The following is a 23,482-nucleotide window of genomic DNA, read 5'->3' on the forward strand; positions in this document are numbered from 1 at the left end:
TACCCCTGAGGAACCTAACGATTAAGTCATGCTTACCTTAGGATTTACCGTCTACTGCGTCATGATATGCCGCTATTGCTGCGACGTACACTTTGAGGGTGGAGGGAGACAGCCAGCCTTCGCTCCAGCCCTTATCCTACAGGAAGGAAAGCACAACGTTAATCGAACACCTTCGGGGTTCTTTTTTTTTTTTTTTACCTTTATTTAACCAGGAAAGTACTCGTTGAGATTAAAAATCTCTTTTTCAAGAGTGTCCTGGCCAAGATAGGCAGCAGTACAACCATACATACAACACAGTATACACAATAACATAAGACAACTAAAATAACAGATACAACAACCACAAATCCTTAGCATATCATGCATAACAACTACAGCCAGATGTGGCTGCTTCCAAGTCAGTTAATATCCTCTTAAAAGTAACCAATGAGACAAGCGTATTAAGTTTCAAATGTTTCTGTAACTTATTCCATGCAAAGGGAGCAGCAAATTAAAATGCCTTTTTCCCCAGCTCAGTTCTAACATTTGGTACAGACAGAAGAACAAGATCCTGGGACCGAAGATTGTAAGTCCCAATATCTTTTACACCGATGTAGGTCAGAAGGTAGGATGGAAGAAGACCTAAAATAGCCTTATATATAAAAACATACCAGTGTTGAAGTCTCCGTGTTGACAGAGAAGACCATCCAACACGTTCATACAGTTCACAGTGGTGAGTGAGGACTTTAAGACCAGTGATAAACCTCAAAGCTCCATGGTATATAGTATCCAGTGCATGTAAACTTTGAGACGAAGTGTGCATATATAAAACATCACCATAGTCAATAATAGACATAAAAGTACCAGCAACTAACCTCTTTTTAGATTCGAATGAGGAACAGGATTTGATTCTAAAATAAAACCCTAGTTTAAGTTTTAATCTTTTTGCCAGCTGGTGAATATGAGAAGTAAAAGAAAGAAATTCATCTATTAAAATGCCGAGATTTCTGTATTTAGAAACCCATTCAATCTTCTTACCCTGAGAAGTGATGATTGAAGGCAGATTTAATTTAGATTTTGAATTTGAAAAAAGCATTACTTTTGTTTTTTCAGCATTTAAAACAAGTTTTAGATCATAAATGTTTTTTTGAAGCATATTAAAATCAAATTGTAATTGGGAGAGGGCCTGGACTGCTGTAGGTGCTGAGCAATACAGTACAGTGTCATCTGCATAAAAATGAAAATTTCCTTTCAATATGTTATGATTTATGTCATTTATATATAGAATGAAAAGCAGTGGACCCAGCACTGATCCCTGTGGCACACCTTTTGTTATTTTGAGATAGCTAGAGGTATTTCCCTCCGCCTGCACACACTGAGTTCTGTCTGTAAGGTAATTAACAAACCAGCTTACAGTTTGTTCAAAAAGTCCTGCCTTCCACAGTCTGTGCTTAAGCACTGTGTGGTCCACTGTATCAAAAGCCTTAGAAAGGTCAATAAAAAGGGCTGCACAATGCTGCTTTTTTTTCTCTATGGATTCAATTAAGTCATTTAAAACCTTAAGAGCTGCAGATGTTGTACTATGCCTTTTTCTAAAACTGGATTGAAAGTCAGATAGAACATTTTTACTGTCTAAAAAATTCTTTAATTGATCACTGACAAGAGACTCTAAAACCTTGGCAAGGACAGACAATTTAGAGATCGGTCTATAGTTATTTAATATAGCAGGATCACCACCTTTTAACAGGGGAACCACAAAAGCTGATTTCCAGATGGACGGAATGAAATTTGTGTTCAAGCACCGATTAAAAATATTAGTTAAAGGCATGAAAATAAAATTAGCTGCTAACTTTAAAAAGTAAGGATCCAATTTGTCAGGGCCTTTTCAAATGTTTGAGGGCTTTATCTACGTCTGAAACTGTAATAGGACTAAAACTAAAACACTGAATAGGAGGTTCAGAACCAACAGTCTCCACTATAGGGGTACACTTATGTTGAGTATTCAGTGACTCAAATAAAATCCTGAGGCTATAAAATGTTCATTGAAACAATCAAGAATTTTGGTTTTGTCAGTAATTGTTTTAGAGTCTATCACAACGCTTGAAGGAAGCTCCTGACCTTTACTGTTTTCGGATAGTGATTTGATAGTTTTCCAAAATTTTGATGGGTTATTCAGGTTATGAGTAGTTTGAGAAAGAAAATGATCAGCTTTGGCTTTTCTAATTTTGAGAGTAGATGCATTGCACACCTGCCTAAAAACCAGCCAGTCAGAGTTGTCATTAGATTTTCTGGCTTTTGCCCATGCCACATTGCGGTCATGGAGGATCTTTGCTAAATCCAGAGAAAACCAAGCATTGTTTCGGCCTTTAACTCTGTATTTCTTTAAAGGAGCGTACTTATTAATTATATTTACAAAGCCTTCATGAAAGAGATTCCAGGCACTATCAACATCTGCACTGTTATAAATTTTTTCCCAGTCAAAATGAGATAAATCAAGAAGAAAGTCTTGTTCTGAGAAGTGCTTCATATTACGCTTGACTATAATACATGGTTTAGTTTTTTGATATTTTAGTATTTCTAACTGTAGCTATGACACAGTGGTCACTGATGTCGTTTGCAAATATGGAAGCAGTTGAATACTTATGAGGAACGTTAATTAAAATTACATCTAATACAGATGATTTTTCCGGGTTTTTAAAATTTGGCCGTGTGGGACTGTCAACAATCTGGAAGAGATTAAGTGAATCACAATTAGCTCTAAAGTCATCAGATATTGGTTGTAACCAATTCCAATTTAGGTCTCCGAAGGCTACTAATTCCTTAGAGTTAAAATCCGAAAGGAGTTGCATTAAGGAGGGCAGAGCACCGTTAACAGCTGAAGGAGTCCTGTAACAACCAATGACCGTTATACAAAGTGATTTAGAGAATTCAAGCTCCAATGCTAAAAATTCAAACTGTTTAACTAATGATATTGACCGCAATACATTAACATGATACTGGTTTTTGATGTAGATTGCTACACCCCCACCTCTATTAGGGCGGTCAGTCCTAAAAACATTATAACCGCTTATATTGATTACTTTATCTGAAACCGATTTACTTAACCAGGTTTCAGACAAGACAACATCAGAATCTGTAGAGTGAGCCCAGATACGCAACATGTCCATTTTAGGAACAAGACTGCGTACATTCAAGTGAAGGAAACCAAGACCTGATCTTTCTTTAAAATCTGCCGGGGTGTTAAAGCCTATAGGGGTGTCTGGGCCATGGTTTGGCTGCACATTTCCTGACATCAACAATAAAGCAATTAAACATTTTATCTTAACTAATTTCTTGTACGATTCATTGCTTCTACTTTTAAAATGGCAGTCATCATGGAGCACACAAGAGACAGTGGTAAAATTGTCATATATAACGTCATGAGACTAGACAAACAAACCAAGTCAACGGTGTCAGAAGGGAAGAATAAGCAACATGTGACATTTAGTGAACAGTCAAATGCACACGTGCCCTTTTGTGAATTACATGACATTGGGAACGCTGGACTGGAATATCCATTCCAGTAATAGGTATCCCCAGAGATAAATAAGGACAATGAGAAAATAAAACAGAGAGAGGCAAGGAGCAACCACTTCTTTCTCTCCATATCCGTAGCACCACTCAGATGTGTAAAAGACAAAATATTACTTAAGAAACGGAACAAAAATGATAAAACAGTTCAGATCAGCAATAAAGAAGTCCAATATGGGTTATCTGTTTTCTCTGCAGCGACCAATGATGTTACATGTTGTCACTTGTAAACAGGAAGCCCAGTGAATGAAGCAGTGCTGCGGGTAAAAGAGTTTAATCAAAACCAGACGTCTCTATAACATCAAGCTATATCTTAAAAGCCAGCAGTAAGAACAAAGAAGCACTTTCCTTCCTTGTAGGGAGGTCAAGCCCATCAAACTCCGTGACACGTCTGCACTCGAGCTCCAGTAGATAAGTAGGCTCCCGGCACCAACCAGGCAGCATAAAACAGATCCTCCAAAAACAATGCGGTTCTAGGTAGATTTCCGTGCCAGCTTGATGGTTCAGACTGGGATTTTATGGATACCGTGTGTTTGCAGACAGCACTGCTAGGATTAGCACAATGCTAGTACACTGAGGATATCAGACCTTATCTAAACTATACGGATTTGTGTCATCAAACAACCGTCGAGTATGACAAATACCGACTCTACATTATAGTTATATTGTAAAAAAGCTCAAAGTGATCAATTTGCTATTTTCCCATAAACAAACAAGTATCAATCACAGACAGAGAGACATGCTGCCATCTTGGATTACCCAGAATCCTGTGCTATCCCTCTTAATAGCAGGTGTAAACCGTTCTTGATCAAATGCAGCACATGACTGACACATTCCTATGGGAAGAGCACCACTCGACAAACAGGTTCCACTTCAAAGCATAGAGGCGCCTCGTAGAGGGGGCTCTAGAAGAAGTCATGGTGTGTACCACTGCTTGTGGCAGGTAACCTAGAACCTCCGCGTCCCGTCCAAGGACCAGACATGGAGTTTCCAGAGGTCTGGACGCGGGTGCCATAGAGTGCCCCATCCCTGAGAAAGCAGGCCCTTCCTCAGGGGAATTGGCCATGGAGGGGCTGTAGCGAGGAGTGAGAGTTCGGGGAACCAGGTCCGGTTGGGCCAATAGGGCGCAACTAGCAAGACCTGCTCCTCATTCTCACTGACCTTGCACAGTATCTGTACAAGAAGGCTCACTGGGGGAAACGCATATGTGTTGCCTCTGAAAGAATTTCAGTGGGACCGCTGTCCTGCCCTTGAACGTATTCAAGCAGTTCAACACTGACCGGACTTGCTCTGGAGTGAGGCGCGCAGTCCGGTTGACCGAGTCCAGCTCCATACCGAGGTAAGAGATCCTCTGCACGGGGCAGAGTTTGCTCTTCTCTTGGTTGACCCAAAGGCCCAACAGACTGAGGTGACAGAGCACCAGGTCCCTGTGTTCGCACAACTGATCCCGAGACTGGGCTAGCATAAGCCAGTCGTCGAGATAGTTGAGGATGCGAATGCCGCGTTCTTTGAGCGGAACAATGGCTGCCTCCACGACTTTCTTCTCCTCCCAGTGCGGACACCACCTCCCCTAGAACAGCTCCTCTTCTCCTTGGGCTGCCCGTATCAGGGTCGCTTGCCTTTGCGCTTGCCTGCAGACTTCACGGGACCCTGACCGGGTTGTGCGGCACCCTTACGCCCGGAACCCTGGTCCCAGGTGGAGGCTGCAGCTTGGGTTTAGCAGGGGCGGAGGCGGACGCAGGGGGACGCCCTCGGTGAGTAGCAGGCGGAGGTGCTGCGGCCCGCAACTGGGTGGAGGCAGCAGCGGGGCGGCCGGAGCAGGATGTTTTCGATAGCCTCCGTCTGCTTCTGGGCCACCAAGAACTGCTGGGCGAAGCTCTCGAGGGCATTGCCGAAGAGGCCGGCCTGGCAGACAGGGGAGGAACTGCACGTTGTCGGTCTTACGCATATCCGCCAGGTTCAGCCACAGGTGGCGCTCCTGGACCACAAGTGTGGACATCGCCCCACCCATGGTAGCCGCGCCACCATCGAGGGTAGTGAGGACGGAGGAGTCAGTCGATCGGTATCTGGCGTTGTAAGGCGCCATCCACAACTTCGTGAGCTCCTGATGCACTTCCGGAAAGAATGGTACTGGGGCGAGCTAATGGACTCGCTGAGAACCAGCACGGGCCGTCCCGAGGTACCAATCGTCCAGCCGCGAGGGTTCGGGACAGGGTGGAGGGTTCCACTCGAGCCCGACACTCGCGGCGGCCCGGGAAAGCATAGCCGTGAGCTCGGGATCAGACTCGGGCAATGCGCACAGGGAAGGTGGCCGCGGCTCACAGCGGTTCGTGTGTGCAAGCCTGCTGTGAGCACTCAATGGAACGCCCAGCGAGCTGTGAAAACAGCTGTTGTTTCTACCCGGCGGCAATTCACTTCCGATTCCGATATGCGGTACTTCCGCTTCCGTATTTATACCCACACTGCGGGCAGAGCGGGGACCGCATGCCAATGTTTATTGGCTCGTTTCTATACACTCGAAGTAGATTGGTCTCCGAAAATAGATCCCAATTCGTCGGTCAGTTCCGATGTACGTCGAACGTGACCGACTGAAAGGGAACATGCTTTCCTGATGACGATAAATTGTTTGAATTATCCCATTCTTTTGTGTTCATTCATTATTTGCCTCTGTCCACTCACCTAAATGCATAGTTATGGTCTCCACATTTTGCTGTGTTTGCTAAGTGCAAAAGCATTCTTGCCATTATTGTCAGACTAGCTATTCCCCTTAAAAAAATCTAACCTGCCACATCTGGGAAAGTCAACAGGTACAGGATACTTACATTGTTTGGTTTTGTCCCATCTCTGTATACTCTCCAATCACAAACAGATTCCAAATTATTTGATACCAAAGTAAATGTAGATGTCTTTAGGCCAGGACTCAGACTTAGTAGATCCGATAAATAAAAGGCTTTTTTTTTTTTCATTAAAGGGATATATCACCTCCAAAAAATAAATGCTCTCCTCATTTACTCAAGCAGTTGTTCCAAAACTGTATGAATTTCTTTCTACTGTTAAACACAAAGGATGATATTTGGAAGAGAATATCTGTAACCAAGCAGATTCCGGCAGCCATTGATTACCATAGTATTTCTTCCACACTATGGTGGATGGATCTAGAGGTACTATAGGAGGATTTTACAGCTGTATTTATAATATTAAACAATGTCCTGGGATTATTAGCAGGATTCATAAATAAATATGCCGTTCTAAATAAATATGCACATAAAAGGGTATATTTTTTTACACATCACTGTGAAAATATCATCAATAACATTGATGATATTTTGTTGAAAAGATGTTGTTAAAATGACATATGTAGTTATTATGACATAATTGAGTGGGAAAATATAACATGTATGTGGCAGCAATGTGTTACCGTAGTTTTAAAATATGCTGATCCGCAAACCATTTTTTATTAGTTTGAGTTTTGAAAACGAGGAGCCCTCCGCTGAAGCACCAGTAACAGGCATGGTAAGAAAAAGAATAAAAACGGTGCATGTCACTGAAGCTAGATGTGATAGAGTTGTTCTCAACAATAAAAAAACTGGCCAGATCTTGAACTGCGTTCATCCCAGAAATTTGTCTTTGAAAGGCTGCAATGGAATTCGATCAATTGTTGTGGAAGGGCTGTAGACAAGTCTTTGTTATCTCTCTCCACTAATCTCTGTTCCCTTTCATATATCACTTTCTTCTCCTCAGTTGCATGTGTGGCTGCACCACTCTGAACAAAATCGGCACCTGGTCGATAAAATGAAAAATCACAATGTGTTTTCTTTTCTTTTTTATTTGCCGCAGCGATGCTGCTTCATATATAAAAATTACAGAGCAATTCTACTGCAGTCACGCGATGCAAAAAATATTAAACGCACACAAGAAATGACGGAGAATTTAGACATTGTGGAGAAACAAGAAATTACTACAATGCCCTAGAGGAATACTCATGAAAGAGGTGCAATTGTGTAAACCAGGTGAAGTCACGGATGGTTTGACCCCTGTGACCTTAAGATTAAACACTTCACAGCAAACATATGACTAAAAGTATACTTGAATCACTTATTGAATATAGAAATGATTATATTAAAATGATTAGGACTGATTATATGTTGAAGAGACAAGGGTTTCTGACCCAACCCTTCAGTATATTATTTGTGAACTAATTTCCTTTTTAATAGTTAATCTATTTTCAGCAATCATCGTCAAGCTTGTAGATGTAGGCTACACTGTACACAGATACGATGATGTCCCTTTAATTTCCCCAAGCTGTGCTCACTAACAACCCCACAAGTGGCTTTCAGGTCATTTAAAGTTTGATTTTGATGTGACAAAGCGGTCTAGAAGTCGCAGTTGTATACTTTAATTAGTCTTCCCATTATCGCCATCATTTTCTTCAGGCCGGTCTGTGAATCCGCACGAAAACAAGAGGCGAGATTAAGTGGACGAAACATCATATTAGGGCTGCACGATTTGGGGAAAATATATAATTGCGATTATTCTGGATAAAATTGCGATAGCGATTTAAAATGCGATTATTGTCATTATAATTTTTTTTACAAATGTAAAGTGTGTGGATATAACATTTTGTGTTTTTATATTAATGTGACTACAGCAAAAAACTGCAGCAAAATGTGGTGTATTTGAGTTCTTCAAGCCATCAAAGGTATTTTCATAGTAATAATAGTGTATTATAGTGCAGTGCTGATTGACATAGAATACTATAAAATAACGCATCGTCTGCCTCACTCTGATGAGAAGCCACATCAGCTCACACACACTCGCCTGATGATATGAAGTGAGGTAAAACATGTATTAAACGTTGTCTTTTGCTGAACAGGTTTATGAGCGCTTCACTAGTTTGTGAAGATGTTTGTCTCGTGTTGCTTTTTCAAACGCACTTTATAAACGACTCAAACTAGCAGTCTTTCAGACGGAGCAGCGTTGATCACAGAGTCGCTCTTCTCTTTTGCGCTCTCTTTTGAGCTTTCATAATCGCACACAAGCCAAATCGCGATTGCGGTTCGATTTTGATTAATCGTGCAACCCTACATCATATTCAATCATATCCCATCATATTCAATCATATCAATATATCACATGAATTCACGCATTAGGGAATCTGCTTTAAGTCAATGGCGAGAGAGGAGGCGCACCTCCTTCTGTAACTTCACCTGCGGGTGTTGCTGTTGGACAGTATTACTTCATAAAAAACAGGTACTTTTACTCTTTTAATCGTAGATTTTGTTAATATTTGCTTTGTTTTATCACTGTAATATTGATTATTTTGTAATCTAGTTTTTTTTTTTTTGCTTTGAGGAGGCACCCTTGCTTTCTTTGGAGGAAACGCTGGATCATACATGTGGCTTCTCTCTGCTGTGGATCATCTCGTGTGTTTTCAGATGTTCTGACTGACTGAATCTCTCGTCACAGTGTGAACACTTGTAAGGTTTCTCTCTGCTGTGGATCCTCTCGTGTGTTTTTAGTCTTCCTGACACTCTGAATCTCTTGTCACAGTGTGAACACTTGTAAGGTTTCTCTCCAGTGTGGATCCTCTCGTGTGTTTTTAGTCTTCCTGACACTCTGAATCTCTTGTCACAGTGTGAACACTTGTAAGGTTTCTCTCCAGTGTGGATCCTCTCGTGCAGTTTTAAACGGGTTGCTGTAGTAAAAGTCTTCTCACACTCAAAGCACATGTACTCTCTCACACCAGTGTGTATTTTCTGATGTGCGTGTAAATATTGCAGCAGTGAGAAACTCTTTCCACACACAGAGCATGAATGTGGCTTCTCCTTCATATGAAATGTCAGGTGTGCCTTAAGCTTTGATGGACAATTAAATTTTTTTTCACACTGATCACACTTGAATGGCTTCTCTCCAGTGTGGATCCTCATGTGTGTCTTAAGGTGTGATGAAGCAAGGAAACTCTTCCCACACTGATCACATGAGTATGGTTTCTCTCCAGTGTGGATTCTCATGTGTTCTTTAAAGCTTGGTGATCGTAAGAAACTCTTCCCACACTGATCACATGAGAACGGCTTCTCTCCAGTGTGGATTCTCATGTGTTCTTTAAGGCTTGCTGATTGTGTAAAACTCTTCCCGCACTGATCACACTTAAATGGCCTCTCTCCGGTGTGGATTCTCATGTGAAACTCAAAACTTTTTCTTTTTGAGAATCTCTTTTCACACTGATCACACTTGAATGGCTTCTCTCCAGTGTGGATTCTCATGTGCCGCTCAAGATGTTGTTTCCTTGTGAAACTCTTCCCACACTGATCACATGAGTACGGTTTCTCTCCAGAGTGGATCATCATGTGTCCTTTTAGGTCTGATGATCGTAAGAAACTCTTCCCACACTGATCACATGAGTACGGCTTCTCTCCAGAGTGGATCATCATGTGTCCTTTTAGGTCTGATGAACGTAAGAAACTCTTCCCACACTGATCACATGAGTACGGTTTCTCTCCAGTGTGGATCATCATGTGTCCTTTTAGGTCTGATGATCGTAAGAAACTCTTCCCACACTGATCACACTTGAACGGCTTCTCTCCAGTGTGGATCCTCATGTGCCGCTCAAGATTATGTTTGCTTGTGAAACTCTCCCCACACTGATCACATGAGAACGGTTTCTCTTCAGTGTGGATTTTCATGTGTTTCTTAAGGCTTGATGATCGTAAGAAACTCTTCCCACACTGATCACATGAGTACGGTTTCTCTCCAGTGTGGATTTTCATGTGCCGCTCAAGATTATGTTTGCTTGTGAAACTCTTCCCACACTGATCACATGAGAATGGCTTCTCTCCAGTGTAGATTCTCATGTGTTTCTTAAGGCTTGATGATCGTAAGAAACTCTTCCCACACTGATCACATGAGAACGGTTTCTTTCCAGTGTGGATTTTCATGTGTTCTTTTAGGTTTGATGATTGTGTGAAACTCTTCCCACACTGATCACATGAGAACGGTTTCTCTCCAGTGTGGATTTTCATGTGTTCTTTTAGGTTTGATGATTGTGTGAAACTCTTCCAACATTGACCACATGCGTATGGCTTCTTGCCAGTGTGGATTCTCATGTGCTGCTCAAGATACTGTTTGCTTGTGAAACTCTTCCCGCACTGATCACATGAGAACGGTTTCTCTCCAGTGTGGATATTCATGTGAATCTCTAGACTACGTTTCCATAAGAAACTCTTCCCACACTGATCACATGAGTACGGCTTCTCTCCAGTGTGGATTCTCATGTGTTTCTTAAGGCTTGATGATAGTGTGAAACTCTTCCCACACTGATCACATGAGAACGGCCTCTCTCCAGTGTGGATGCTCATGTGTTCTTTAAGGCTTGATGATTGTGTGAAACTCTTCCCACACTGATCACATGAGAACGGCCTCTCTCCAGTGTGGATCCTCATGTGTTCTTTAAGGTTTGATGATTGTGAGAAACTCTTCCCACACTGATCACATGAGAACGGCCTCTCTCCAGTGTGGATCCTCGTGTGTTCTTTAAGTCTTGATGATTGTGAAAAACTCTTCCCACACTGATCACATGAGTACGGTGTCTCTCCAGTGTGATTCATCATGTGTCCTTTTAGGTCTGATGATCTTAAGAAACTCTTTCCACACTGATCACATGAGTGCGGTTTCTCTCCAGTGTGGATTCTCATGTGCCGCTCAAGACTATGTTTCCTTGTGAAACTCTTTCCACACTGAGTGCAGGTTGTAGATTTCTCGGCTCTTGTTTTCTTTATAAATGTCTTTTTAGTCTTTGAGCGACTCAACGGTTTTTCTTCAGGTTTGACATGATCTTTCTCCTCCAATTCACTCAGTTCTTCACGCTCCTCGCTCTCTTCCATCATGCCTGAAATAAGAGAAATGATTAAATTTTACTATCAAAATTCAAATTTTTGTGAAAGGACATCCAGTGAAAGACAAGATTATTAGCCCCCTATGAATTGTTTCATTATTTATTAAATAATTCTCAAGTGCCGTTTTATGGAGCAAAGATTTCTTTCAACACAGCATTTCTAAACATAATAGTTTTAGTAAACTTGGAGTTTTTTAAAAATACAAATAGAAACCAGTCTGGTCTAAAGGGTATAATTATTAGCCCTCTGATGCTAATAGTCAACAGTGTTTCTCTTTTGCTTGATGACAGCCTTTAGTCATTTGTTGTAGATCTCAACAAGTTTCAGGCATGTCTCCTGAGTCGCAGCCCATTCATCTTTAGCAATTCTCTCAAGCTCCTCCAGATTTGTTTGTCTCCTGTCATGGACTTCAGTGGTCTTCAGTGAAAGACTCACTTTGCTTGTTTGGAGGAAGTTCTTTACCAGAAGTGAGGTTATCGGGCTGGAAGTCAAAACATTGACCCAAACATTCCTCCTTAGCAATTCTCTCAAGCTCCTCCAGATTTGTTGGTTTCCTGGCATAGACTCTGGTCTTCAGTGTGCCCCCCAGATTTTATATTGGATTCAAGTCTGGGTTTTGGGGAAGCCAGTCAAGGACTCAATTTGCTAGTTTGGAGGCAGTTCTTCACCAGGGGAGTATTCCAGAAAGCATTGTTAACATATTGCCATATCTTGAACTCTCGGTTGATTAACCCAAACCTTGCTTGCTCGAGGTATGCTGGTTCCAAAAATGCATCCAAGAGTAAGTTCAGCCAACTCAGAATATGTTAACCGTGAACAGACAAGACATCCTCAACAGAGAAACGAATCAGTGATTCACCATGGAAACAGACGCTAAGAAAAAAAGCGCCATTCTACTTCTTCTTCTTCATTGCTTAATTGCGATTTACATAGCCTACTTGGTGCACACTGCCTCCGGTTTGGTGGTTGTGCAATAATTTTTTTCAATATCTTTGTTTAATAAGTAATACTTAGTCACAGATAATAAGGATTATATTGTTTGTTTAATACTAATTAATGTAATGCAGATCGATGTCTTAGATGACAAAATAAATAATAAATATTTGAATTGAATTAACATTTAAACATTACCTTGCCATAATAGTGCTTTAGAATTAATATATAATATTGTATATTATAATTGTAACTATATAACTGTCAGGATACACACACTGGACAAGGTTAGCGTGAATACACAAGACGTTTATTGAACCACAGGGCAGGGAGTGGAGCGTGAATGGATAGATGAATATCCACGGTGGAGGAACTCAGACGATGGTGAGCGACTTAAGACACGAAGGAAACTCTGGATACAGGTAATCGCTGGAGAATTGGTAAGTGGGTCTTTCCTAGTTTGAGGTGAGCCGCTGACTGAGGGTGAGTGCTGGGATTATATGGGGAGCTGTGATGAGGTGACGAGATGCAGGTGTGACTGATTAGTACTCAGGTGACTGAACGCTGAGTGCAGAAGGTGAGAGAGGCTGGCAGATCTGTGACAATAACAGGCCTCCACATAGCGCCCATTTCGGGTGCATTTATGGCTAAAAATTACTGTGTGCGACTGTGAAAAAATATTTAGGGGAGTGACTGAGAAACGGTTAGGCTACGTTTCATACTGCAAATCAACTACGCAATCAACTGCTTTTCATGCCTTCAGTCAGCAGAATAAGTGCAAAAAATGTGTGCGATGGACTACACTTCAAACAAAGATTGTTTACAAGGTGAAACGGGTATGACGACGCAGACATGTGCATTTACCAGATGCCTCCGCTGATGATTTACAGCCAAATCAAAATGAACTGGAAAAAACACATTTGGATTATCATAAACAAGCTCAGAAATTAACGGTCTTTTGGGGCAAAAATACGGAAGTTTATTGCATTCACTTGAGAAAAAAAATCTACTCTGTTTTTCTGAATTAACGAGTTAATTAATGAGATCCCTCAAAATCCTGCTTTTAGCTGGATTGCATGGAAGTAAACATGTCCCACCTTTCAAGTTTAATCCGGTTTTATTTTACTTTGGGTTTGAAACATTGCTGCTGTCTTTAATTAATATAAATGGTATTGTTTTTAGTGCGTCAATTTTGTGCAGACATTCATTCTAAACTCTATTGGAGATAGACAACACGTATCGGGACTCATCGCCTTAATCATACTTTAGATCTAATAATGTCACATGGAATAAATGTTGATACTGTTAAAATTCTGCAGCAGAGCGATGACATCTCAGATCATTACCTAATATCATGTATACTTAATTTACCTAAGGCTGCAAAGCCATCCCCTCGCTTCAAATATGGCAGGACGATAACCGCTGCGACTAAAGATTGCTTTGTCCATAATCTTCCTCATCAGTTACATCTCTTTAGCATTACAGATAGCCAAGAGGAACTTGATGCTGCAACAGAAACTATTGACTCTCTCCTTACTAGCACTTTAGACATAGTTGCTCCCCGGCGCTTAAAGAAGATTAAAGCAAATAATCCAACGCCGTGGTACAACGAGCACACTCGGGCCCTTAAAACAGCAGCCAGAAAAATGGAGCGCAGCTGGAAGAAAACAAAACTGGAGGTTTTTCGCAATTTGTGGAAAGAGAGTGTAATAAAAATGACTATGAGTTTAATGTCTCGGGGAATAATTAACTCAAAAGGAATTCAAAATTCAATATTCATGAATTTATGAATATAATTTGCTAGTCGTTCACTACGTATTTAAATTTTCCGATAAGGAAAAATGTTTAATCAAATACAAGTAACCCTTTACGGAATTGCTTGAAATTATCTTACTAAGTTTGTCCTGCAAATTAGTTATAGACTTTCAAATCAATTCTCAATAAGGGATTACTGCTTTACGAGCGCATAAGAAACATTAACTTTACTGATCAGGACAAAATCAATATTTCAAATGGTCGTACAGTTTACTTTACTAACATAGTAGCATGAGCAGTTAGGTAACGTTAGGATCGTAAGTTTCATTGACTTCGTGTATGTGGAAGAGTAACAGATTCAACTCATTAAATGTCTTTTGGAAGTTTAATAAACACAGACTAAAAATAACACTACAATTCACACAGAAAGTACACACTAAATATGCATAAAGAGAGTAGAAACATAGATAGTAAACGAAAGAATATGGTACATAAACGAAAAGAATGAATAGACCAGAGAGAGAGATAGAGAGAGAGAGAGAGAGAGAGAGAGAGAGAGAGAGCATCCACTTCAGTTCGTTACACAGAGCCCTCACGGAGTTAACTCGTCCCAAACGGGAAACAACACGACCCTTTTAACAGCAGTTTGGATTGTAGAAATAAGAATACTTGCTTTGGTTTTGGCTTATATATAATTCTTATGATTGTTTCAGACACATATAAAAAACACTAAGCAGAAAAGCATACATTTACTACGTTTTTGGGGTGACTTAATCATACATTCCTTTGATACTTGGTGGACCCTCTATATGTGTGTGTGTGTGTGTGTGTGTGTGTGTGTGTGTGTGTGTGAGAGAGGTGTCGGGTATCGTGCAGGTAATAAAAGTCACCACGGGCCTGTTTGATGTCTCCCAAGGGAGATCAAAGGGTGGCCTCCAGACATCGTGGTGCCTTTACCCGGCCATCAATCGTATTCACATGATCTGATAAGCACCTCAGGAGAAGCGAGAGGCATCGGGCTGTTTGCCAGATGAACAGACGGGCATTGTGGCTACAACAATAAAATGTTCTTTTGTTGCTATTTGTGTCTGTGTATTGTCTTAAATAATCATAATGTCAAGGGTAGCAGACATAGTCATTCGGTATAACCAGCCTTGGTCATTCGGTGAAACCAATATAGTTAATATTTAAATTGAATAATTTTGTTTTTAATAACTAAAAGGAATAATAATACAATAATACAAATATAAAGCAGATTAGGCTTTTCCCCCTACATTTGCCCTTTTCTCATTTCACTGTGCAATGTTTTACTTGAATAGGTTGGTGGGCTTAGAGTGGTTGAATACAAATGTATATTCATGAGACCAGTAGGGCTGCAGCTATCGATTCTTTTTGTAATCGATTAATCTACCACTTAATCGATCGATTAATCGGATAATTATTACTTTTTCTTTATTAAAGAGCAATAAGAGACAATAAAGCCCTATTCGGACGGGATTAGTTTAACATGGGGACATGGGGGTAAAGTCATTTTACCTCAGGACGTCTGTAATATCAATGGCCAATTCGCACGGGATAAGACATCTCAGTAAAACTAGCAGAAGTGGGAGGAGTAACTCGCTTTACGCACCTCCTTGACGTCATGTGCGTATGACGTTACCGTTATAACGTGAGCAAACACACAACCTGAGCGCCAGTCTGAACTCCGTCTCCAATATATATGTGTGTTTTAATAAACAGTTAGGTCCAGTCTAACGATTATGATTGGATTGTGTTGGTAATAGACTCTTTCCTAGAGCTAAAATGTGTTGTGCCTCTAATAAGTGCTTTTGATCTTCTTTTTGCTTTAAATGATATGCGGAAAATACTGGACATTTTCCACAGATTTCTCCCACCACCTACAACGCAACCGAATGCTTCAAGCGCCTCCAAGGTCGCAAAATGTGCTCTTTTTTAACTTTTAAACAGGCAATGACGGAATTTTACCATACATTTTTACAGCAGGTCTATTCGAACGGGATTAGTATTACCTGAGGTCATTTTTCCAGACCTTTTTACAGAAGGTAAAAGTCTCGGTAATCTTTACTGACATTGTCCGTAATGATTACCGGATGGCACATTCGGACGGGACTAAAATCACAGAGAACCTCTGGTAATAATTACTTTACCCCCACGTCCCCATGTTAAACTAATCCAGTCCGAATAGGGCTTATGACGGGTATCTTAAACTTAACATCTAATTTGTTTTCTTTTTAGAAAAAATAAGTTTTATTGCTGAAATTGCATACATTAATAACTGTGAAACTAAACAATTTTAATGCATACAATTGCCATATTATATTAAATAAAAATCTATTTCAAATTACTTTAAAAAGGTAAACATAGTTCAATCTAAAACTAAACCTACAACCAATAAATCTAAATAGTAGTAATATAAATAACAATAATGCCAATATAAATATTCTATAAATTCTATATAATGTAAATATTCTAATATTCTATAAATATTCTATAAATAATATAAATAACTAAACATTATATTTATGTTGTGCAACTTAACCTTCATGTTTCAGCTTCAGCTCAGGCATGACATAAGCATTTACTGTCTTATTTACTCCTTTACTGAAGCAAAACATATTGGACAGGTTAACTTGGAGCAAGAGATGTGCGGCTCAGCTCTATCGTCACCGAATCAGCTGTTAGAAGCAAACCATCCACCCGCACCCGATCGTCACAACTTCAAATCCTCCGTGTTAAGCGCGATGCTATCGTCACATATTAGCTACACTGAAGTAGGTTGCTAAACAAAACAAAAAAACGTATTTGGCAAAATTACATTTACATAAACCAGGGTCGACAACCTATACATCACACGGAGGAATAACCGCTAGAACGTGATCAAACGCGAGATATGTTTAATTCAGTTAAAGTGCATCACACATGCTGATCTTTTGAGCTAATCATCCATCATTGTAACACAGCTTGTGTTAAGTTAGTAGCTATAAATATGATTAAAGTGTGATTAAATTACACAAATCAATGAAAGCACTCAGCTCTGAGCTCTGAAAGCACGAGCGCTGCTCATGACATATGCGCGCGCGTTACAGCTTGTTCTGATGTTTGTTGCGCCTAGTATTGAGAACATCTAATGGTGCATTTCGAAGATATTATCAAGTATGATATGTAAAGTCTCATTAAAGATTTCACACACATCACAATGACGGTGATCCATGTGCAAAGCTGCAAACTCCATCGCGTTCATGTGTTTGGAGTTGCTCGTATCTCCTCAGCTGACGCGTGTACTGCCGCAAAAAAACTTAAATGTTCAGCGTCGCATCCTGAAGCTCAACACACAGGTGTCTTCATTTAAACAGCGATATTAAATGATATTACCAGTGCTGATGCCCACCCGCTCTCTCTCTCTCTCTCTCTCTCTCTCGCATTGCGGTCTTTGATCTCGACATGAGCTGAAAACGAAAGTTAAAGAACGACGCGCATTGATTGCGTTTTAGCGTGATATGAGAGTTCTGCGTCTTTATTAAAATCAACATATTAACGATTTCTCTCATCCACCTGCAATGTTTGGGATGTTTATGCACCTGAACCGCGGATATAACCACAATCCTCTCATACTCCGAGTCCTTACACAAAAAATGTCTTTCTGCAATATCCGTGTGTAGTTAAATGGACTAAGCGAAGCGTCGAGGCAGATGATTTTGCCTCGAGGATTTTTTTGATTCGATTAACTCGAGTTACTCGATGAATCGTTTCAGCCCATGAGACCAGTGATAATGTTATTTTATATTTCTTCTGTATTACACACTATATACTATCTCAACATCAATGTCAAATCAGGTGTGTTCATGAATAATTCTCTGCAAATTAATTATTTAACATATATTCATGGTTAAACCGAATGACATTTTTAGTGACACATTTTTTACATCTTGTACATCTTTTTTACATCTTGTAAAAAATGTCAAAAGCAGTGTTAATTGATTGTAAAACCACATAATTTCATTGTTAACACTTAGTTAAACAAAAAAATGATTTCAAGATTAATTAGATCTCCATTATATTTTTTTACATTTTAAAAACCTTATTCGTCATTGACCCAATTGCGTTTGGATTATGTCAAATTTTATGCGTTCACAAATTGAAAATGCAATTGAAAATACAATTTGCAATTCCTTTTGAAAATTGTCCGCGGTATCCTTCCATAGCGAGCTGGGTCTTAATTCATGCAAACACCACTTCAGAAACCTCGGATGAGGCAACGCAACGGGGGCAAAATATCCACACAGTATAAGTGCACATCAAATACTTCACCGATAAAGAACACATGAAGATTATATGGCATTAAGACAATGTATTTAGGCGGCAAGATAACGTGCAAACCGAATTATTAATGTAAACATTCAGACGGAATGCCGCGGGAGCGCTCCTTAATGTCTCTTAGCAATATAGTAATCACTAATGAAGAGAAGATACTTACACACAATCCACAAAGTCTGTCCCTTCTGACCACTTTAACTGTTAATAACTCTACACAAGCACATCTCTGCATCCTCACTGTCTGAACTCTTGTTCTCCGGGAAGTTTTGGAGCAGTCCACATCACGAGCAGAGGAGGGGGAGTCTGGAAGAGTCCATTTGTGAGGGTGGCATTACTGATGTTTATCCACAAATAACCGCATTGTCTTTCAGTAGAGCAGTTAAATAGTCTTTTGTCATATATCCTGAGTGGAATAATGAAGTCAGAATAAAGTGAGATGATCTGCTGATGATCCTGAATGTCTTGTTGAATGAGTGTTGATGAGGCTCATCAATATTAACAGATCTCAATAGTTCCCGTTTTCACCTCATTTATTATGATGATGTCTTCACATCTCCTGTAAATTCACACTTAAAGCTCATTTCATTGCTGTTAGTAAAAGTAAAGTAAGCAAAGTAAACACTTCAAGAAAAGAAAAGCCACACTCACATCGGTATAAACTTAAATATCCAACCTTCTGTGTAAGGCAAGTTTGGATTATTTTACGTGTCGAGTAATTCAAACTTCTCTTGCGACTTTCCAACATAAAACACTCAACGCCATTCATTTATTTCTGACTCAATCTTTCCATTCGTCCGATAACCTTCATCATCTGATCAATCCTCCACTGTGAGGATAACTCTTTGCTCACCGTTTTTAATCTTCTCTTCTCCTTCTTTTCTTTCTGTCTGTTGTGCTCTCTCTTGTGTCGCTCCACTAAAAGATGATCAATAAACATTTCAGTTCTATTTGGCATTTTCAAATAACAGAAATTAAGTAAACTGTTGTGCCTCCAGTTTGTGTTGTAAAATGGATGATTAGTATAGACCTTTTTCACAACAAAAGGAAATACGTCACTGACGCGTAGGCGTTCTTCCGCTTCGCGCTTATACTCTGCAAAATGTATACCGGCAGAGTGTTTTCTCTGAGCCTTATCAACCTGCCAAAGGTCACCTTTACTGATGTGGGGAAAATAGTGCACGCAAATTCCTCCACCAAGACCAATAAACTGGACGAAGGCTACAAATTTCGCAGACACCATAAATACCATTGGAGGATGCTGATGTATCACATTTTAAACCTCTTAAAACATGTTGTTGTGCAAAGACTAACAATAAAAAGTGTCAATATGGCAAGAAAACTTGCAAATGACCCTGCAAACATGCCTCTGCTGGCCTCTGGCTTTTTGTGGGCAGAGTGGGCTAGGGCCAGCCCACACCAAACCTAAACAGGCCCAGGTGAGGCCCACAGCTTTGGGCTCAACGCGCTCTCTGTGAGCAGCCCACTCTAGCGGGCTGCCCACATTTAGCCTGTGATGGCCCAGTGTGTGCCAGCCCGTTCGGGCCCAGAGCAACTTTTGTCCCTTTGGTCCCATGCAGGTCCTATGCTGCAGTGCCCAAACGTTTTTTTGTTGTTGTTTTTTTAACTGCACAGATATCTAAAAAGAAATGATTTGCATTGTTTTAACAACGCGATCCCTTAAAAAAAAAAAAAAATCCTTTTAAAATCCTTTTATTTATTTTTACTGAATATCGATGTTTGGCCTTAAATTAACAGTACAGTATTAACAGTTGGTGGTAAAAATCAGGTTGGCTATATAATAATATAAAACAAATAAATAATAAATCAAAAAAATAATAAATCAACCTAGTTAATTTTGAATTCTGCATATAATGAATAAAATCATGGGCTTTTAATTCATTTGTGAAGCTCAAAATTGCTTGGAACTATTTTTTTGCGGAAGAATCATATATCACTGCGCACAGGGGCGTAGCCATCTTTTCAGAAGTGGGGGACAGAAATGTCCTAATGCCATTTATTTAGTTTTGGACCAATATAATTTATCGCATCTCTTGCTTTTAATTGGGCAAGATATCAAATACAATGCTGAACAATAACCACTAATTAATATCTATAATATTATTCTCCTATTTTTTTGTGCCAATTTTATGATTGGTTTATATACTACAAACACTTCTGCATTAACACTCCATAGATTTTATGCAATGTAAAAAAATATAGATATATTCTGATGTAAACCATGCTGTTCTCTATGTGAATATATAGTAAAATGTGATTTATTCCTGTGATCAAAGCTGAATTTATCATCATTACTCCAGTCTTCAGTGATCCTTCACTAATCATTCTCAGATGAGGATCTGATGATCAACACACATTTATGATTATTATCAGTTGTGCTGCTCACGGTGATGCTTACTTTTTTGTGGAAACCATCTAAACATTTGTGGTAAAATTAAAAAAAGAGAGAAATTAATACTTTTGTTGATCAGACATGCATTAAATTGATCACAAGTGATATTTTTAATATTACAAAAGTTAATAATTTATTAAATAAATGCTGTCCATTGAACTTTCTATTCATTAAAGAATCCTGAAAAATAACATGTAGGCTATCATGGTTTCCACAACATTTTTAAGCTTCACAACTGTTTTCAACACAGATAATAATCATAAATGTTTCTTGATTATGAAATCCTCATCTGAGAGTGATTAGTGAAGGATCATGACACTGAAGACTGGAGTAATGATGATAAATTCAGCTTTGATCACAGGAATAAATTACTATATATTCACATAGGAAAAAAGCTGTTTTAATATGTAATAATATTTCAAAATATTACTGTTTAACTATTTTTGATTACATAAATGCAGCCTTAGTGAGCAGAAGATACTAAACATTAAAAGCTGCATTATTCAGGCTACTTTATTTTCAATAAATAGCCTACATTGAGATGACTTGAAAAACACACATAAAGCAAATATATTTTCGCAATCGTCTGATTGTCGTCGTCACGTTTCATCATCATAACGATTGTTTTCCTTCAGCTGCAGCTCCAGCGTGACTGGATATTACCTCTACGAATCCGCTTTTGACTTTCTGTGAGAGCGCCCTCCTCATATTTAGATTCGAATAAAATGGCAGGTCATGCATAGATTATTTTTTGTCTCTGTATTTAAATCTTGATGTAGGCTATTCACATTGGTTTCTATGTAAATACACTTACCCGTGACCTCAAAAAGCGCGCTAATAACCGAGTTTAGAGAATGCTGTCTTTAGCGTCCCTGTTACCTTGCCCGCCCCCGCGCAGGGTAACGCTGGTTCGAATCCCGCTCGGAGCGGGTCGACTAGGATCGGTGAGACCCAGTAAAAGTACGGGGGACGAAAATACATTTTATTAAAAGTGATCCCCCCGTAATCTACGCCCATGACTGCGCACTTGAGAGTGACTCACCTGCCGCCTTGCCGCCAACGGTCGAATTGGATCTGCCTTCACTGATGGATTTCTCCTGACTCTGAGGTGAGTTTTAATTGTAAATTGTATTATATTTGGTATTTAACAGTACATATTTTCAACAGTGTGTGTTCGTCTGGGATTGTATTTCAGTATGTTTTTGTTTATCCAGATCATTATGTTTTTGTATGTTTTTGTTACTCGTACGGAGTAACGTTAACGTGAACGTTGCTTAGCTTAAACTCGATTTAGCTTAAATAAACAGGCTAAATATTGGTTAGTCCTTTTCACCCGTTTCCCCTATTCTGTATCTTATACGTCGGTTTGCCACAGTAAACTGCTCAAGTCTGATGAAAAAGTTCGTTATAGAATAACAGCTGTTATGCGGAGCCCGCGCTTAGCAAATGCAGAGGAGAAAGACAGCTAGAAATATACGACGGTGTGGGATATATCACGATTTTTGTTTGTGGACTATTAAAATGTCTCCACGATTTGCTTTTGAAGAAATATCTAATACAGCATTCTATCAATTTTAGTTCTGGCGCCTGCATCTCAACATTGTTCTAGGACGTTTTCACATCATATGTCAACCCAGCGGTAAGTTAACGTTACACTCCGGGACACTGCAACTCACAAATGTTTATTACATGTGCTTTAACCTCTTAACATAAGCCACTATATTTTTATATTTATAAACCTGGTCTTATTTTAAATGTAACACTTTTAAACTTGTGTTACCCAAGAGTCATAATAACTCAAACTAACAGTATGGGAACAAAACAAGGTCAAATATACATATAATGATGACAGACACATCCGTGAACTAAAGGTAGGCCTATTGTTTTTTTAATGGATAATATAATATAATATTCCATACATTATCAGAGCTTGGCAGACTAATTTTTCTAGACATTAGAACGGTTAATTAATAGATTATAGCCTAATTAATGTTATCAATGTATCATTTAGCAGTTTGGTATTTAAAAAATATTTAGATTAAAATAGGACAAATAATTACATAATAATATAGTCATAATAGTAAATTAATAAAGAGGATTAAACATTTTTGAATTTCAGATTTGTCAGTAAAGTGGTTACTGGTTCAGAATGACTGCTTAAAGAGACAGTGCACCCACAAAAAATCTGTCATAATTTCCTCTCCCTCAAGTTGTTCCAAACCGGTATGCATTTCTTTATGTAGAACACATATGAAGACACATTCCTAGCATGGAAGTCAATGTGGCCCCCAAAGCAAACATTTGGTTACAAACGTTCTTCAAAATATCTTCTTTTATGTTCAACAGAACGAAGAAACTCATACAGGTTTGGAACATCATGAGGGAGAGTAAATGATGACAGAAATTTCATTTTTGGGTGAACTATCCCTTTAAAGTACACCAATACAGGCTACTAAAGAGATCTTTAGAAATAAATAAAATAATCAAAAGTAAAATACTTTAAAATGTGTTCTGTTGCAACTTTACATACTTGATTCCCTGTTTATTGTTGAGCTGCTGTGAGTGTTTCATTGCCACTCTTATCACTCTTTAACTCTTTAACTAAGTT

The 23,482-nt window shown here is 39.3% G+C and overlaps 1 protein-coding gene across 2 annotated transcripts in view; it reads right to left on the bottom strand.

Moving 5' to 3' along the window:
• Positions 1 to 18,716, bottom strand: part of LOC137090104 (zinc finger protein 429-like) — a 45,825-nt gene extending 27,109 nt beyond the window's left edge. The window contains exons 1-3 of one of the 2 annotated variants that reach the window (XM_067453840.1): positions 18,625 to 18,716; positions 9,446 to 11,434; positions 8,943 to 9,361 (exon numbers count right to left, since the gene is read on the bottom strand). In XM_067453840.1, the coding sequence (XP_067309941.1) occupies positions 8,943 to 9,361; positions 9,446 to 11,432 (2,406 nt within the window). In that variant the 5' untranslated portion in view covers positions 11,433 to 11,434; positions 18,625 to 18,716. Of the gene's footprint in view, positions 1 to 36; positions 137 to 8,942; positions 9,362 to 9,445; positions 11,435 to 18,624 lie in introns of both variants that reach the window. The other variant, XM_067453859.1, reaches the window with a different exon arrangement.
• Between the last annotated feature and the right edge of the window lie 4,766 nt (positions 18,717 to 23,482).

The sequence above is a fragment of the Pseudorasbora parva genome, chromosome 2 (assembly GCF_024679245.1).
Source record: "Pseudorasbora parva isolate DD20220531a chromosome 2, ASM2467924v1, whole genome shotgun sequence".
In the NCBI taxonomy this organism is placed as follows: domain Eukaryota; kingdom Metazoa; phylum Chordata; class Actinopteri; order Cypriniformes; family Gobionidae; genus Pseudorasbora; species Pseudorasbora parva.